This window comes from Nerophis ophidion, linkage group LG02 (genome assembly GCF_033978795.1).
Source record: "Nerophis ophidion isolate RoL-2023_Sa linkage group LG02, RoL_Noph_v1.0, whole genome shotgun sequence".
In the NCBI taxonomy this organism is placed as follows: Eukaryota; Metazoa; Chordata; class Actinopteri; order Syngnathiformes; family Syngnathidae; genus Nerophis; species Nerophis ophidion.
In genome coordinates, this window is record NC_084612.1 from 57690315 (window position 1) to 57710003 (window position 19689).

Here is a 19689-nt window from a genome sequence, read left to right on the forward strand (position 1 = left end):
CAAGCGGTGTGGCTACATAGCTTCCCAAAGTCATACTAAACCATGTTGATGGATTTTTGAGCGCCGTGCATAATGCTCTATAATTTCAATGGAACATATAAAATGGTCTGTGTTGTTTACTTGAGCCATATTGCCCTCATAGTGCAGTCCATATGTATCTCTTATGAGTGACTGCCATCTAATGGTCACACTTACCATTACACCATGAACCACATAGAATTGCTTCAAAGTTGGTAAGCAAAACCAGAATCATTCCGTACTTCAGGCGCACCGGGTTATATGGCGCACTGTCGAGTTTTGAGTAAAAAGAAGGATTTTAAGTGCGCCTTATAGTCTGGAAAATATGGTAGTTATTAATTAAAACAGTACTGCAATTTGACAATGAGCTCTGAGTATGGACTTATATTGCCATCCAGAGCAGACCTGGGCAAATTAAGACCTGGGGGTTAATGTTCATATTTTTAAGAGCAGGCTATGAATTATTTTATTGAAGTCATTTGTAATTTACCTTTTACCCTATTAGTTATGCAATATTTAATTTCGTTTTATTTATTTATTTACTGTTTATTCATTTTATTTTTTCTATCAATCTTCATACCTCCTACTTGTATTTTATTCTTTATCTCTACTCGTGGTTCTTACTATTATACAAGTTTTATTACTTTTATTTTCCAATGTTCCTCAAATGAGCCATCTGCCTCAGGGGTTATCGGCCGTGCAGATGGCTCCTGTGATAGTGTTTACTCAAATGTCTCCTCTATACTCAGCCATGCAATCATTTGTCCACGTAGTTGCATATGTGTGTATGTTTTGTGTGTGTGTTTGTGTTTGGTGTCTGTGTGCGTGCGTATGTATGTAATTACGAGGGTTATGGGTGACCGGGGTATTGTTTTTAACGCTGTAAAGACCTCTGCGTTGCATTTCTTGTACAAACGTATGTATGAAAAACACTTTATAAATAAAGTTGGTAACACTTTAGTATGGGAAACATATGAACCATTAATTATATGAGTTCCCGGCGAGCATACAAAAGCTGTCTTTGATCCTACCAAGCAGAAGGCTTGTAAAACTCCACTTTTTAGGGTGGGGAGCAACATGAAGGCTTCGGTTTCTTTGATGTATTGTAATCCACAGAACGATATTGTCTTGACCCGAGATCTACAAAGCGGAGAGGAAGCAGTAGCTGACACAATCTCCAGGCACCTTTTCTTTGAACTTTTTTACGACCTTTTCTTTGAACTGTTTTGTAACCAAGGCGATGGCTGTTTACGACCCCCCTCCCTTGGAAACAGCTGTTGCCATGTAATCAGGGAAAGTCCAAATAAAAGACGAGGTGTACTGTCAGGCTTGTCCCTGACAGTTTTGGTCTATGTCTTAGTTTTTCCTCTGCATTTGTCTTTAGTTCCTGTGAGCACTCTTATTTTGGTTCTGTTTCCTGTTTGTCTCCCGGACTGCTGTGTAACCCTCAGCTGTGGCTTATTGGCACCTGGCCACACCTGGGATCAATCAGCCAGCCACTATTTAAGACCTGTTTTTTGCTCCAGTCAGGGCTGGATCATTGTATTGTCATTTGTATTGTCTTGTCGATGTCACGTCTAGTCGCTCTTGTGATGTGTTATCGCTCCTGTCGTGTCGTACCTTGTCTTTGCAGCGTAGCGGTAAGCTATGTTCAGTTGATGTTTGTAGCTTACTGTTTTTTGGTTCCCTGCTTCCGTTTTATTTTTCATTATACAAGTACGACTTCTGTTTGCCTGTTCGCTACCCGTTAGCTTCCACGCTAAGCTCCTGTTCGTTATTTTCTAGCTCCCAGGCTAGCTCCTTTTGTTTGATTACCCGCCTCGTGCGCGCTTTGTGTTTGTACCCTTTTGGTTTTGTTTTTGTCTTAGTATTTAATTAAACTATGTTTTCCTGCAAAATGCCTCCCTCCATCTCTGCATCTTGGGGTTCATCACCAAATAACTCTGACACATACAATCTTTTGTCAGAGCGTGGGACGACACTGTACAGTGTCTATGTGTTTCTCCTCATTGAGCCAAATTTAATTCTGTCTGTTTGATTCCTTGCTTCTTTGTCTGTTTAATAGATGTCATCAGTGTTTGAACCTGACAAGTTGCTTATTAACATAGGGTTAGGGTTAGGGTTAGGGTCAAGGTCAGGTTCAGGGTCAGGGTTAAGGTTGGGGTTGGGGTTAGAGTTAGGGAAGACTCTTAGTTAATGGCTTACTGGTTGTATAATAAGGCCATGCAGAATAAGGCATTGATAAGTACTTTAAAATGACTAATTAACAGCCAATAAGTTACTCATTTGCATGTTAATAAGCAACTAATGTTCCCCATACTAAAATGTTACCAAAACGTTTGATTGAAAGGTGCAATACCTTATTACTGCTGGTGTTATACTCTGTTTTAGAGATGCATTATGCACGTATTATCTGGACTGATTAAATAGCTGCAAAGCATTTCTGCCAAAAACACGAGGGTTCTCAGGTTTTATAAGTTCCAAATTCAAAAATGCTGTTTCACAATGTTGTCACTTTTTTTTTTTAGTACATTTTTACCTGCAATGTACCACCATGGGGCCCATGTCGATTGTCTGAGCAGCCGAGGACCTGTGGACAAATGTTAGCAGGGGCAAGGTGTACTCAGGAACACCCATGTCGGGCCACTGCGTGTAATGGTACTGCAGCACTGTACGCTCATTTTGGGTCCGTCCTGCCTTTGTGTTCCCCTTTGCACCCTGCATGGCAAAAAGGACGAATAGTGTAAAAGATTGCAAAACCATCGAGGAGGAAACAAAATATAAAAGGCTCACAAAAACACTTGCAAAATTTGAATTTTTCCAAAGTGGACAACATAGCTCCTAGGAGCTATGTTGTCTGGGGGTTTTCATGCCCCCTGGTAGGGTCTCCCAAGAGAACAGGTCCTAGGTGAGTGATCAGACAAAGAGCAGCTCAAAGACTTCTATGGAATTACAACGAAATGAACCCAGATTTCCCTCGCCCGGACGTGGGTCACCGGGGCCCCGCTCTGGAGCCAGGCCCGGAGTTGGGGCACGATGGCGAGCGCCTGGTGGTCGGGCCTGTTCCCATGGGGCCCGGCCGGGCACAGCCCGAAGAGGCAACGTGGGTCATCCCTCCAATGGGCTCACCACTCATAGGAGGGGCCATAGAGGTCGGGTGCATTGTGAGCTGGGCGACAGCCGAAGGCAGGGCACTTGGCGGTCCGATCCTCGGCTACAGAAGCTAGCTCTTGGGACGTGGAACGTCACCTCACTGGGGGGGAAGGAGCCTGAGCTAGTGCGCGAGGTAGAGAAGTTCCGGCTGGATATAGTCGGACTCACCTCGACGCACAGCAAGGGCTCTGGAACCAGTTCTCTCGAGAGGGACTGGACCCTCTTCCACTCTGGCGTTGCCGGCAGTGAGAGGCGACGGGCTGGGGTGGCAATTCTGGTTGCCCCCCGGCTCAAAGCCTGTACGTTTGAGTTCAACCCAGTGGACGAGAGGGTAGCTTCCCTTCGCCTTCGGGTGGGGGGACGGGTCCTGACTGTTGTTTGTGCTTACGCACCAAACAGCAGTTCAGAATACCCACCCTTTTTGGGTACACTCGAGGGAGTACTGGAAAGTGCTCCTCCGGGTGATTCCCTTGTCCTACTGGGAGACTTCAACGCTCATGTTGGAAACGACAGTGAAACCTGGAGAGGCGTGATTGGGAAGAATGGTCGCCCGGATCTAAACCCGAGTGGTGTTTTGTTATTGGACTTTTGTGCTCGTCACAGTTTGTCGATAACAAACACCATGTTCAAACATAAGGGTGTCCATATGTGCACTTGGCACCAGGACACCCTAGGCCGCAGTTCCATGATCGACTTTGTAGTTGTGTCATCGGATTTGCGGCCTTATGTTTTGGACACTCGGGTGAAGAGAGGGGCGAAGCTTTCTACCGATCACCACCTGGTGGTGAGTTGGCTGCGATGGTGGGGGAGGATGCCGGACAGACCTGGCAGGCCCAAGCGCATTGTGAGGGTCTGCTGGGAACGTCTGGCAGAGTCTCCTGTCAGAGAGAGTTTCAATTCACACCTCCGGGAGAACTTTGAACATGTCACGAGGGAGGTGCGGGACATTGAGTCCGAGTGGACCATGTTCCGAACCTCTATTGTCGAGGCGGCTGATTGGAGCTGTGGCCGCAAGGTTGTTGGTGCCTGTCGTGGCGGTAATCCCAGAACCCGTTGGTGGACACCAGCAGTGAGGGATGCCGTCAAGCTGAAGAAGGAGTCCTATCGGGTTCTTTTGGCTCATAGGACTCCGGAGGCAGTGGACGGGTACCGACGGGCCAAGCGGTGTGCAGCTTTAGCGGTCGCGGAGGCAAAAACTCGGACATGGGAAGAGTTCGGGGAAGCCATGGAAAACGACTTCCGGACGGCTTCGAAGCGATTCTGGACCACCATACGGCGCCTCAGGAAGGGGAAGCAGTGCACTATCAACACCGTGTATGGTGCGGATGGTGTTCTGCTGACTTCGACTGCGGATGTTGTGGATCGGTGGAGGGAATACTTCGAAGACCTCCTCAATCCCACCAACACGTCTTTCTTTGAGGAAGCGGTGCCTGGGGAATCTGTAGTGGACTCTCCTATTTCTGGGGCTGAGGTCGCTGAGGTAGTTAAAAAGCTCCTCGGCGGCAAGGCCCCGGGGGTTGGATGAGATCCGCCCGGAGTTCCTTAAGGCTCTGGATGCTGTGGGGCTGTCTTGGTTGACAAGACTCTGCAGCATCGCGTGGACATCGGGGGCGGTACCTCTGGATTGGCAGACCGGGGTGGTGGTCCCTCTCTTTAAGAAGGGGGACCGGAGGGTGTGTTCCAACTATCGTGGGATCACACTCCTCAGCCTTCCCGGTAAGGTTTATTCAGGTGTACTGGAGAGGAGGCTTCGCCGGATAGTCGAACCTCGGATTCAGGAGGAACAGTGTGGTTTTCGTCCTGGTCGTGGAACTGTGGACCAGCTCTATACTCTCGGCAGGGTTCTTGAGGGTGCATGGGAGTTTGCCCAACCAGTCTACATGTGCTTTGTGGACTTGGAGAAGGCATTCGACCGTGTCCCTCGGGAAGTCCTGTGGGGAGTGCTCAGAGAGTATGGGGTATCGGAATGTCTTATTGTGGCAGTCCGCTCCCTGTATGATCAGTGTCAGAGCTTGGTCCGCATTGCTGGCAGTAAGTCGGACACGTTTCCAGTGAAGGTTGGACTCCGCCAAGGCTGTCCTTTGTCACCGATTCTGTTCATAACTTTTATGGACAGAATTTCTAGGCGCAGTCAAGGCGTTGAGGGGTTCCGGTTTGGTGGCCACGGGATTAGGTCTCTGCTTTTTGCAGATGATGTAGTCCTGATGGCTTCATCTGGCCGGGATCTTCAGCTCTCACTGGATCGGTTCGCAGCCGAGTGTGAAGCGACCGGAATGAGAATCAGCACCTCCAAGTCCGAGTCCATGGTTCTCGCCCGGAAAAGGGTGGAGTGCCATCTCCGGGTTGGGGAGGAGACCCTGCCCCAAGTGGAGGAGTTCAAGTACCTAGGAGTCTTGTTCACGAGTGGGGGAAGAGTGGATCGTGAGATCGACAGGCGGATCGGTGCGGCGTCTTCAGTAATGCGGACGTTGTATCGATCCGTTGTGGTGAAGAAGGAGCTGAGCCGGAAGGCAAAGCTCTCAATTTACCGGTCGATCTACGTTCCCATCCTCACCTATGGTCATGAGCTTTGGGTCATGACCGAAAGGATAAGATCACGGGTACAAGCGGCCGAAATGACTTTCCTCCGCCGGGTGGCGGGGCTCTCCCTTAGAGATAGGGTGAGAAGCTTTGCCATCCGGGAGGAGCTCAACGTAAAGCCGCTGCTCCTCCACATCGAGAGGAGCCAGATGAGGTGGTTCGGGCATCTGGTCAGGATGCCACCCGAACGCCTCCCTAGGGATGTGTTTAGGGCACGTCCAGCTGGTAGGAGGCCACGGGGAAGACCCAGGACACGTTGGAAAGACTATGTCTCCCGGCTGGCCTGGGAACGCCTCGGGATCCCCCGGGAAGAGCTAGACGAAGTGGCTGGAGATAGGGAAGTCTGGGCTTCCCTGCTTAGGCTGCTGCCCCCGCGACCCGACCTCGGATAAGCGGAAGATGATGGATGGATGGGATGATTAAAGTATTTAAAAAGAACAGTCTGGTGTAGTTAAGGTACCACAACAAGCATCCTTACCTTTTTCACTTTTGTGTTGTGCAGTACAAAGTGCCGCACAGTGTAGCATGCGTGAACGTTGGTGCTTTTCAACGTGACTACCAAGTTGCCGTATTTTTCACTGTTCTCCGTGGGCCAGTACTGGTCGCATTTTCTCTGTACAATAAGGATAAATGCACATTAAAAGGGAATGAAATAAGAAGTCTTCCTTACCCAATTTGATGAGTGCTAGTGTTGAAACAGTACAGTGGTACCTCAACCTCAACCTACAAACACATTGCGTTCCATGACCGAGCTCGTAAATTCCGCTCTACCCCGGTATTGAGCACTTTCTAACGGACAAGGCTACATCATCCCTACAAGCCTGTTTTGTCAGGGGATTTTATCCCCTGACGAGTAGGGAAAACGGCTTGTAGATATAGCCTCTGTTTTTTTTTTTCTTGACCTAATATATATATATATATATATATATATATATATATATGTAGGTGTGGGAAAAATTACAAGACTACTTCGTCTCTACAGAACTGTTTCATGAGGGGTTCCCTCAATCATCAGGAGATTTCTCCTGATGAAATCTCCTGATGATTGAGGGAACCCCTCATGAAACAGTTCTGTAGAGACGAAGTAGTCTTGTAATTTTTCCCACACCTACATATTGCGCTCTACCACGGTATCGAGCACTATTCTCTGGATAATCCAATCAAGACATATATATATATATATATATATATATATATATATATATATATATATATATATATATATATATATATATATATATATTGAAAGAAAAAACCTTTGAGTATTGGGGACCAGAATAATGGGTGCATGTATCGAATTCTGATTTATTTTGATACACTATTAAAACATTAAATTTGTTAAACTTGAAATGGCAAGAAATAGCTTCTGTAAACAAGCTCGCATCTTCACGTTTTTTACATGACACACTGGGATTTTGGGAACGCAATATTCTTTGATATTTGTTTCCTCGACATCACTTAGAAAGCTGTTGAAGGGGAACATTATCACCAGACCTATGTATGCGTCAATATATACCTTGATGTTGCGAAAAAAAGACCATATATTTTTTTAACCGATTTCCGAACTCTAAATGGGTGAATTTTGGCGAATTAAACGCCTTTCTATTATTTGCACTCTGAGGTAGTCAGTCCGCCATTTTCTCAAACACATTTTACAAACTCCAAGTCAAATCATCTCTGTTATTTTCCATTTTTTCAACTGTTTTCCGTACCTTGGAGACATCATGCCTCGTCGGTGTGTTGTCGGAGGGTGTAACAACACGATCAGGGACGGATTCAAGTTGTCTTACGTGGAGTGTGCATCGATTAGCACGGCATGCTTATCAATGCTAACATGCTATTTAGGCTAGTTGTAGCTATACTTGCATCCAGCCTTTCCCTCCACCCACATTTAATGCCAAACAAACACATACCAATTGACGGATTTAAGTTGCTCCAGTGTCACAAGATGCGAAAGTCCCGATCGTTTGGTCTGCACATGCTAAGGCAGACATGGCACAGAGATGTATGGATATCCTGCAGATACATTTCCAATGATAAAGTCAATGAAATCACAAAGGTGAGTTTTGTTGATGTTATTGACTTATGTGCTAATCAGACATATCTGGTCGCTGCATGAATGCCAGCTAACCGATGCTAACATGCTATTTAGGCTAGCTGTACTTACATTTGTAGCTATATTTACATCCAGCGTTTCCCTCCACCCACATTTATTGCCAAACAAACACTTACCAATCGACGGATTTAAGTTGCTCCTGCACATTTTACCGGCGATGATAAGGCAGACATGGCTCAGAGATTTATGGATATCCTGTGAAACTCAATCGTTGGTTAGAAGGCGATCGTCGAATAGCGTCAATATCTATTCGCTAAATAGCTTCAGTTTCTTCTTCAATTTCGTTTTCGCTATATGCCTCCACACTCCAACCATCCATTTCAATACATGCGTAATCTGTTGATTCGCTTAAACCGCTGAAATCCCAGTCTGAATCCGAGCCAATGTCGCTATATCTTGCTGTGATATCCGTCATGTTTGTTTGTATTGGCATCACTGGATGACGTCACAGGGAAATGGACAGTTGCTTCACAGATAGCGAAAATCAGGCACTTTAAAGCCTTTTTTCGGGATATTCCATGATGGGTAAAATTTTTAAAAAAACTTCGAAAAATAAAATAAGTAACTGGGAACTGATTTTTATTGGTTTTAACCCTTCTGAAATTGTGATAATGTTCCCCTTTAAGCTCAAGTCAAGAGCAAAGCTGGACATTTTAGGACATTTAATGTGTTGCTAAAATTAGTTCTTAGAGAGTTAAACATTGTGACATAAGCGTTGCATGTGTGCCACATACCCGTCCTTTCTCCACCAAGTTAGTGATCATGATAATAAGGCCGGCGTTCTGCTCCCACACCATTCGCCAGAAATCATCAAAAGTCGACTTGAGTGGGCCCTGAGCTGCAATATAAGCCTTAGGCTTATTGTAGCCCTGCCAAAGACACAATTCAGTCTGATTTTGTGTCATATCAAACATCATGTTCAAAAATTACGGCAGGTATAAGTATAGGTTAGTACAATTAAACAACCACGGTGAATTTCTTAGCTTTTATATCCATTGGAATATTCTATGGATGGAGGGTTCAAACCATTCCTTCAACAAAACATTCAGTTCTCCCCCAAGTCCACAATTTGGGTCCCACTAATTTCCCTTGAAATTTATTTGTTTCCACATTTCTTAAACAATGTATACCATTCAGGCAAACACTTTTTCAACATTCCAAAAATGTCACATTTACCAAGCATATTTACGCTGATTCCTTTCTGTAGTTATGTGTATTATTCGTTTAGAGGTTTTATTTCAATAAAAACAAAATATTGAAAGCTGTTTACACAATAGCTAGTTTTCTGTTTTGTATTTTTTTTCTTCTTTCTGTACCCACAATGAACCAAACCGTGACCTTAATATTGAGGTGCGTATCGAACTGTGATGATGGCGTACCATGGTACTTACATCCACGTAGTTGGCATTGATGTAGTCGGTGTGTTTGGAATCCTTGCCGACCAGCATTCTTAACTTTACCCTGCTGTGGTCATCTGAGCATAAAAACAGACAAACAAAAGTAGCATTTCGATATTAAAAACAAACATAAAGGAAAACTGCACTTATACCTGCCGTTCACAATCATTATGAAAAACATGAAGAGAAATGGATTTGTTTTATCGCATTATGAATATTAAATAAATGTAAATAAAAGTAAGCATATAGCGGCGCCAATGGGAGCCACACTATTTTTCCCATAAAATCCAAAAAATAATCATCCAAAAAGCCATCTATCAACAACACCCAGAAACGCCACCGGCTTTGTTCGGCCCAAGCTCATCTAAAATGGACTGATGCAAAGTGGAAAAGTGTTCTGTGGTCTGACGAGTCCACATTTCAAATAGTTTTTGGAAACTGTGGACGACATGTCCTCCGGATCAAAGGACACTACGTCCTTATAGGCGCAAAGTTCAAAAGCCCGCATCTGTGATGGTATGGGGGTGTATTAGTGCCTAAGGCATGGATAACTTACACATCTGTGAAGGCACCATTCATGTGAAATGTACATACCGGTTTTGGAGCAACACATGTTGCCATCCAAGCAACATATTTTTCATGGACCCCCCTTCTTATTTGAGCAAGACGATGCTTCGCAGTAAAATAGGTCTGCCTGTAGTCTAGACCTGTCTCCCATTGAAAATGTTTGGCGCATTATAAGGCGTCAAATATCACAACGGGGACTGTTGAACAACTTAAGCTGTACATCAAGCAAGAATGGGACGAGGGGACAATACTCCATTTTATATTTTGTGACTTGAATATTAACCAAGTATTAGTGATATTGTTATTATTAGCGCTAACACAGACACACTATATATATAGCAGCGCCGTGATCACTACCATGTGTCCCTAAGTTTACATCATTGAGTGGTCTGCTGCTTCCTTGCTCCCTGTAAGTTTATTCTAGATCATATAAATCATGAATCCCACCTGGACAGAATAAGTCTGAGTAGGTATTCCGACAAGTTGGTACACTTTGACAACCATTTAGGACCCGAAAATGGCTTAATCTCCTCAGCTCCTACCACCCCATTTCTTTGTGAGGATTTTAAGACGTTCTTTACCTAAATGGGAATATTTGAACATTGCAGCAGTCTGCATTCTACTGACAGCATACCTTATACAGTAAGTGATGTTGTATTATGTTTGTTGGCTCTCATGAAGTCTGCAGTGAGTAATAATCAGTAAATATATATATATATATATATATATATATATATATATATATATATATATATATATATATATATATATATATATATATATTTTAAATGAATGCACCCTATATGCTTAAAATGATCAAAATACGTAAATATAAAATGTTAAAATAAACTTGCCTGCACCTAAATTACATATATACTTACATCATGTTCTAAAACATCAATGGAGGTTTTTGGAGGTTTTTTTAAGAGTTTGGTAGGTGGAATAGCGCCGCTCCCATAGGTTACAGTGTAAGATTACTTTTGATCACTTTTATTTCATATTTAGAATGCAAAAAAAAAAAAGTCCATATTTTACGGCGCATGCTCATACACTCATGCCCTCCGCTGCTGGAGTAGCAAGAGGCTCTGCTGAGAGCGCAGCCGAACACGCCCTTGTGCGCCTTGTTTGGACTGCGACCATTGGCCTACACGGCTGCGGGCAATGTGCAACCGGTGCACCTCGGCCTGATGAGGCTCGACATTATATGGACCAACGCAGCCAACGATCCAGCGCCGGAACGTAGTTCTCTGTTTACAGTAAGCTATCGCGTCTCTAGCTCCCTTCCCACGTACTTGCTTTCTCTCTCTGCGTGTCTTCCCAGTTCCCATGTTTTATGTGCTTTGTTTTTCCAGCAGCACATTCCCTGTTTCCCGCGATCGAGCTGTGTGCCTCGAACCCTCCCTCGATCCTCGACACCCGCTTTGGACACGGACCTCTCAACATCTCTCTCCAGCCCCACGGACCTCCCGCTTGTGTTCCGGACCTTCTTCTGCCCAGCCCCTTTTGGACTTGTCTGCTTCCTCACTCACCACTCCCGGTAACACACTCATTAATGTCCTATTGTCTCACAACATACATCCTCTTGGATTTTTGATCACACTCCAAGTCTGTGTTTAGATAATTTTAATTGTTTTGTTATTATATATATAAAAACATAAAATAAATAATTGAGCTTATTACACCCTTTATAATTCCTTTATAAAAAAGGAAGCAAATTAGAACCTGGTAACTACCGACCAGTTTCTATTCTCAGTTCCATTTCGAAAGTAATGGAAAAAATAGATACCTTGCTACTAATAGACTAATGTAATAATTCCAATCCGGCTTCAGAACTAACCACTCCACTGACAAATGCCTTCTCTATCTGACCGACCACATCAAACATGAGGTGGACGCAGGCAAATACTGCGGCATGGTCATGCTGGACATTCAGAAGGCCTCTGACACTGTTAACCACGCTATACTGTTGGATAAGCTCAGACTTAGAGCAACCGTATTCGATAAAACCTCATCAAGCTGGATGCAATCTTACTTGGAGGGGAGGAAACAGTAAAAACTGTGTTCCCTCCCCTCTCAGTAAGCTGTGGAGTCCCCCAAGGCAGTATATTAGGACCTTTACTGATCCTAATATACGTAAATGACATGCCATCAGCATGCAACTGTGAATAGTTCCTGTTTTCGGATGACTCGGCCCTGCTGGTATCCGGCAAGGACACGTCACAGGTGGAACAAATCCTCAGTGCTGAACTCCTTAATATTTGCACCTGGCTTGCTGACAACAAGCTATCCATACACTTAAGTAAAACGGAATCCATCCTGTTTGGGTCCCATATCAACCTTAATAAAGTCAGTGACTTCACTATAAAAGCGGGTGACATTGTTATCACCAGGAAAGATGAGATCACCTACCCAGGTTCCATTCTAGAGGCTAATCTTTCCTGTGATAAAATGGCAACCAAGGTAATCAAAAAGGTCAACCAAAGAACGAGATTCCTCTACAGAATCTCCTCTCTGGTCAACAAAAGCACCTTGAAGATTCTAGCGGGAACTCTCATTCAACCCTTTTTCAATTACGCTTGCACCTCCTGGTACCCCAGCACCTCCAAAATCCTCCAATCTAGACTCCAAACATCCCAAAACAAGCTAGCCCGGTTACTTTTAGACCTCCACCCCAGATCACACCTCACTCCAACCCACTTCTCCAAAGTGGGCTGGCTCAGGGTGGACAAAGTAAAAAAACTTGCAATGAGCCTAGTCTATAAAATCCGTCAAACTATTTCCATAACGTAAATGACCGCCATAACCACAACACCAGGGGGAGCTCCACAAACCACGTTAAACCCAGATGCCGATCTAACAAAGGTCTTAACTCATTCTCTTTCTATGCCACATCAATGTGGAATGCACTCCCAACAGGTGTAAAAGTAAGTGCATCTCTATATTCCTTCAAAACCGGTTTAAAACAACACCTCCAGGGAACTTCAACCCTTTACTAATACCCTCCTCCATTCACATCCCATCTCCCCGGATTGTAAATAACCTAATGTAAATAATCAAATGTACTTCTAATGCATTTACTTGCGCTTATGCTATCTGAACTCACTATGTTCTTTGCTCGCTGTACATATCCTACCAAGTAAGACCTACACTGTTTCAATGTCCATTTCTCTGTTGATGCAATTGTTGATGAATGAAGTACTGATATCAACCAAAGCTCCTTATCCCACCCCCCAAATTGTAAATAATGTAAATAATACAATGTATATACTATGATGATTAACCTGTGTGATGACTGTATCATGCTGAAAGTATATCTTTGTACCATGAATTGATTAACGTGGACCCCGACTTAAACAAGTTGAAAAACTTATCCGGGTGTTACCATTTAGTGGTCAATTTTATGGAATATGTACTGAACTGGGCAATCTACTAATAAAAGTATCAATCAATCAATCAATCAAATTGTGGTCTGTGCCGTCTACACTCCCCCTGTACATAACACCATAGTCTTGTCTTTTATGATGATTGTTAGTGATAGGCAAACTAAAATAAAAAAAAAAGTGCAGTTCCTCTTTCAGCCTGCTGCTACTTTTGAAATGATGCTACTTTAAGTGGCTATTAAAGCACCGGCACATTAACCTTTATAGTTCAAGTAAGAGTCAAACCAAATAATAGTCAAACTGGCCTTTTACAGACAACTTAACAGTCCGAGACCTGCTCTTTGCTTCTAAATGCACTCCATTGAACAAGAATGGAATGCTTCTGGACCATTGCAGATGGTTAACAACAGCTCACAGCTGTATGAGACACGCTATGTACTGTACATAATGAAGAGGGTTTGTGTGTGGTGATATTTGCAAGGGTTCTGAGACTTTCCCAAGGTCTCTCTGTAATGGATATATTTTTCATTGGCATCGTTGGCCTTTCATTTAGTGCAAGGGTGTCCAAAAAAGAGTGCAGTGCATTTTTTTTAATTGGCTGGTGGCACTGTGAATGACTTAAAAGTAAAATAAGGGTGACAAGCAAAACATATAATGTAACAAGAATGTTACATACTAATAATCTTTGTCACAGCTAATCCAAAAGCAGACACAGATATTTGTCTTTGTGTACAGTATATCCGGGGGTTTCAAAGGCCCCTCAGGCCAAGGTCCTGTGTGACCAACCATATTTTCCGGATCATTGGGCGCACCGGAATATAAGGCGCACTGCGGACGAATGGTCAATTTTTTTATTTTTTTATTCTTAGCATATGAGGCACACCGGATTAAAAGGCAAATTAAAGGAGTCATATTAATATTCTATTTTTATAAATGTAAAAGACTTCCAGATAATGTAGTAAAAGACTACATTATCCATCCATTTTCTACCGCTTGTCCCTTTTTGGGGTCGTGGGGGGTGCTGGAGCCTATCTCAGCTGCATTCAGGCGGAAGGCGGGGTACAAGCACTAACCCCTGTTCCACCGTGCTGCCTCATGATACATTGTCATTTTCCCAAAAAATAAATGTTTACAGTTGATTTCCCAATTTCATTTTGAGCATGAATTGACTGTGTTCTTTGGTTTGAGTTTGTGGATTATTTGTTGTCTACTTATTGCATTCTGTTATGACATTTTGTGAAATAGAGGAGCGACTGCACTACAGTCCCTTGGTGCTCTGGGTGCATCTGTTAAAAGCAGCCTCCGAGACCTTGGGGTTGTGTTTGATCAGTCCATGTCTTTGGAGGGTCACTGTCGTCAACTGACCAAAAACTGTTTTTGTCATCTCAGAAATATTTCTAAAGTGAGAAATGTGTCAAAAATTGGATCATTCACACGTTCATTTCATCTCGCATTGACTATTGAAATTCTCTTGTCACTCTCTTCAACAAGCCAATGCTAAAGAGACCTCAGACTGTACAAAATGCGGCTGCCAGACTTTTGACTGGTGCACCCAGGACAGCCCATATCGTCCCCGTTTTATCCAGTCTTCATTGGCTTCTCGTTAAATTCCGCATTGAGTTTAAGATTTTAGTCCTGGCATTCTGTGCGTTGCATGGTGGGGCCCCTCAGTACATCACTGACTTGCTATGCCCCTACTCCTCAGGGTGCAGCCTACGGTCTTCAGGCCAGGGTCTTCTAAAGATCCCAAAAAACTTGTTTTTGTCGGGATTCTCACTGTTTTATTTCCTGTCAGCGCTCTTGTTTTGGTTCCTTTTCCTGCATGTCTCCCTGAGTGCCTGTTTCTCCCACCTGTACCTGATTGGCAGTCTGGCACACCTGGTGGCGATTGCCAATCAGGTTCCTATTCATACATGCCTCTCCCTCCAGTCTGGGGTGGAGTATTACCAGCTGTAGGCTGTGGACTGTGAGCTGTTCCTGTGTGCTGAACACTTTAGACTGTTTGCTGTCTCCAGTTCTCCTTAGTTTCTTGTTTCCTGTTTTTTCACCTACACAGTGGCCTAGTGGTTAAAGTGTTCGCCCTGAGATCGGTAGGTTGTGAGTTCAAACCCCGGCCGAGTCCTACCAAAGACTATAAAAATGGGACCTATAACCTCCCTGCTTGGCACTCAGCATCAAGGGTTGGAATTTGGGGGTTAAATCACCAAAAATGATCCTCAGGCGCGCACCGCTGCTCCCCACTGCTCCCTTCACCTTCCTGGGGTTGATCAAGGGGACGGGTCAGATGCTGAGGACACATTTCACCACACTTAGTGTGTGTGACAGTCATACTTTAACTTTAACTTGTTTGCTGTCTCAAGTTTGCCCGTTTCCTGGTTTCTGGTTATTGTTTTCCCTGCATTTTTTTTGGAAATTAAAATCATGTTTTCCTGCACCAAGCCTGTCATTTGTGCATCTTGGGGTTTGTCACCACCACTTCTTGACAGTTTTAAAAACCCGTTGAGACCTGGCATTCCAGGCTCTATCTCCCAGACTCTGGAACCACTTGCACCAGTCCCTCCATGATCTTGACATTGTTGAAACTTTTAAGAAACATTTGAAAACTTCTCTTTTTGGTAAAGCTTTTAGTTAATGCACCTTTTAACTATCATTTTTAATCCATTTTGCATCCTTTTTATTATGTTGCCTCTGTTGTTTTCAGTTGAATTGTTGTTTCACTTCACCTCTGCTTTGTGATTTTGTCTGTGAAAAGCACTTTATAAATAAAATGTACTTACTTATTTACTTACTAACAATCGGCAATGCATGCGTTTTAATCCATGTATCGGTTTTCAGCCTAATTACCCCCAAGCCCATACGCCTCATATGTAAATATTGTTGGAGTTGAGGAGCAATTGCAGTCAGCCGATCTCTTTGGTTCATGGTTTTCTGTTTCCTGGTTCCTATTTGTTGTCTCAAGTTTGTCTGTTTCCTGGTTTCTGGTTCTTGTTTTCCCTGCATTTTTTTGGAAATTAAAATAATGTTTTCCTGCACCAAGCCTGCTATTTCTGCATCTTGGGGTTTGTCATCACCACTTCTTGACAGTTTTAAAACCCGTGGAGACCTGGCATTCCAGGCTCTAGCTCCCAGACTCTGGAACAACTTGCACCAGTCCCTCCGTGATCTTGACTGTGTTGAAACTTTTAAGAAAAATGTGAACATTTTTAATCCACTTTGCATCCTTTTTATGATCTTGCCACTGTTGTTTTAAATTGAATTGTTGTGTTACTTCACCAATGTTTTGTAAAGCGCTTTGTGATTTTATCTGTGAAAAGCGCTTTATAAATAAAATGTACCTACTTATTTACTTACTTACAGTCGGCAATGCATGCATTTTTATCCATGTATTGGTTTTCAGCCGGCCCTGCGATGATGTGGCGACTTGTCCAGGGTGTACGCCGCCTTCCGCCCGATTGTAGTTGAAATAGGCACCAGCGCCTACCGTGACCCAAAGGGGAATAAGCGGTAGGAAATGGATGGATGGATGGATGGTTTTCAGCCTAATTACCCCCAAGCCCATACGCTTTAAATGTAAATATTGTTGGAATTGAGGAGCAATTACAGCCAGCCGGTGTTATTGGCTTTAATGAAAGTTGATCAGTTCACTAAACATTGTTTTCTAAATAGTCACAAACCATACATTATGAACAAAATAACCGCTAAAACTGTTGTTTTCTGTACTCACAGGCCATTATGTTGATGTATCTGTTCTTGTGCCTATTGTCTGGAGTGCTGGAGTGCTCCGACATGGTCTTCATATCTGCAGTGCAGTACTGAACCTCCTGTAGAAGAACACATATACAGACAAACATAATACTTGTACTTTTGGCAGTGGTGTGCCATCTGGGCCAGCAAAGCCTTCTCTGCTGGCCTAATAACATAACCAGAAATCATGATCATAATTAAAGATAATAGTATTTTTTTAATTACTTTCCTTTGATATATCTAAAAGTATTCATATTCTCTTCATGTCATATTATGATTGTTCCACTGCTTTTTTTTTCGGGTTAGAGTTTTTATCCAATCAACATTTATTTAGCTTATGTTACCATGCTGTACCAAATCTGCCCGGGGCCTTCAGTATCAACAATGTCTGTGCACTGTAAGTGAACGGGCACATACGGATGATAGATAAATGTAACAGCCAATCAGATTACGAGTTGTTGCCAGTAATGCCTTCTAGCTGCTCCTGACTTGTATGCGTCCTATGATTGGATATTCACTTGGGAGTCCCAAGTGAGTATCCAATCACAAGTTGTGAAAACAGGGAGTGGCACCGGAGCCATACGAGGCATAGAAAGCCACAGAAAACTCACCGGTACTCACAAAGAAGGAGAACAAAATTTTGATTAGGTAACAGACATATATTTGTAAGGCCATTTTCAAAAAGGATATTTAAGAGAAACTACATATCCCCATGTCTAGTATTAAACGATTACAGTTGGTACAAAATGCGGCTGCTAGACTTTTGACAAGAACAAGAAAGTTTGATCATATTACGCCTGTACTGGCTCACCTGCACTGGCTTCCTGTGCACTTAAAATGTGACTTTAAGGTTTTACTACTTACGTATAAAATACTACACGGTCTAGCTCCAGCCTATCTTGCCGATTGTATTGTACCATATGTCCCGGCAAGAAATCTGCGTTTCAAAAAACTCCGGCTTATTAGTGATTCCTAAAGCCCCAAAAAAGTCTGCGGGCTATAGAGCGTTTTCCGTTCGGGCCTGGTAACAGTTCGAGATGCTACTTCAGTAGAAGCATTTAAGTCTCACCTTAAAACTCATTTGTATACTCTAGCCTTTAAATAGACTCCCTTTTTAGACCAGTTGATCTGCCGCTTCTTTTATTTTTCTCCTCTGTCCCCCCCTCCCTTGTGGAGGGGGTCCGGTCCGATGACCATGGATGAAGTACTGGCTGTCCAGAGACGAGACCCAGGATGGACCGCTCGTCGGGACCGAGGATGGACCGCTCGCCTGTGTATCGGTTGGAGACATCTCTACGATGCTGTTCCGCCTCCGCTTGGGATGGTTTCCTGTGGAAGGGACTCTATCTGCTGTCTTGGATCCGCTTTGAACTGAACTCTCGCGGCTGTGTTGGAGCCACTATGGATTGAACTTTCACAGTATCATGTTAGACCCGCTCGACATCCATTGCTTTCGGTCCCCTAGAGGGGGGGGGGGGGGTTTGCCCACATTTGAGGTCTTCTCCAAGGTTTCTCATAGTCATCATTGTCACTGGCGTCCCACTGGGTGTGAGTTTTACTTGCCCTTATGTGGGTTCTTCCGAGGATGTCGTAGTCGTAATGGTTTATACAGTCCTTTGAGAAATTTGTGATTTAGGGCTATATAAATAACCATTGATTGATTGATTGGTTGATTGTGAGATGAGGTCGGCCCACACCAGAAGCTATCCCGGTGGAGAAATGGTTTGCTCGCGACTTTCACACGAATCAAGCGTCTATGACCAACTACCGGCTTATACGGCGTCAAATGGCGACTACAAATTTTGAGTTGAAATATTTTATTTCTTAATATTTTCACGTTTCATTTGTTTGATACAATTCGTTACATTTTGACACTACCATGCAACATGTGTTTTAAGTGCTGAAGCGGGTTTATTTAATGTTAAATGCGACGAAAAACAGACCGTTTTGTACACTGTTGAGGAGATTCAATACTCAGTAGTGTGCAATTGTATTTCTGTATAGTATCTCCAGCCGTGTCCATGTGGTGACATCAGTTACGGTATTTGGAGATGTGAAGTCGGACTAAGTAGGACATCACTGAAGGCCTAGGTGAGGAACGCACGGCCCGCCAATGACTTTTGGACATAAAATATGCTGTTCTTGCATACTTTCGAAACCACAATACTTTTAGTTTTACAGCACATTCATTGTTGGATTTTATCTCTACCTTTAAGTTTTTCAAGCGTTTTCAGGTATTTGATGTGCAACATGTGTCAAGCTGCTTTCACACTCGGCACCGGTCCCTCATTCACCTTGCTTGTACATATAGAGTCTACACATCACGTTAGTGTTGTCCCGATACCAAAAAATATTGCAAGTTTTTCCTTAAATAAAATAGTGAACATACAAGACAACTTGTCTTTTAGTAGTAAGTAAACAAACGCAGGCTCCTAATTAGTCTGCTGACATATGCAGTAACATATTGTGTCATTTATCTACCTATTATTTTGTCAACATTATTAAGGACAAGCGGTAGAAAATTAATTATTAATCTACTTGTTCATTTACTGTTAATATCTGCTTACTTTCTATTTTAGCATGTTTTATCTACACTTCTGTTAAAATGTAATAATCACTTATTATTTTCTTGTTTGATGCTTTACATTAGTTTTGGTTGATACCACAAATTTGGGTATCAATCTGATACCAAGTAGTTACAGGATCATACATTGATCATACTCAAAGTCCTCAT

The 19689-nt window shown here is 43.3% G+C and overlaps 1 protein-coding gene across 4 annotated transcripts in view; it reads right to left on the reverse strand.

Annotated features, from left to right (window-relative positions):
- Positions 1 to 19689, reverse strand: part of LOC133542939 (receptor-type tyrosine-protein phosphatase gamma-like) — a 797325-nt gene that overhangs the window by 29365 nt on the left and 748271 nt on the right. For all 4 annotated transcript variants that reach the window (XM_061887219.1, XM_061887226.1, XM_061887237.1 and 1 more), the window contains 5 exons: positions 16936 to 17032; positions 9259 to 9341; positions 8602 to 8736; positions 6230 to 6364; positions 2558 to 2736 (listed from right to left, as the gene is read on the reverse strand). In XM_061887219.1, coding sequence (XP_061743203.1) covers positions 2558 to 2736; positions 6230 to 6364; positions 8602 to 8736; positions 9259 to 9341; positions 16936 to 17032 — 629 coding nt within the window. The remainder of the gene's footprint in view (positions 1 to 2557; positions 2737 to 6229; positions 6365 to 8601; positions 8737 to 9258; positions 9342 to 16935; positions 17033 to 19689) is intronic.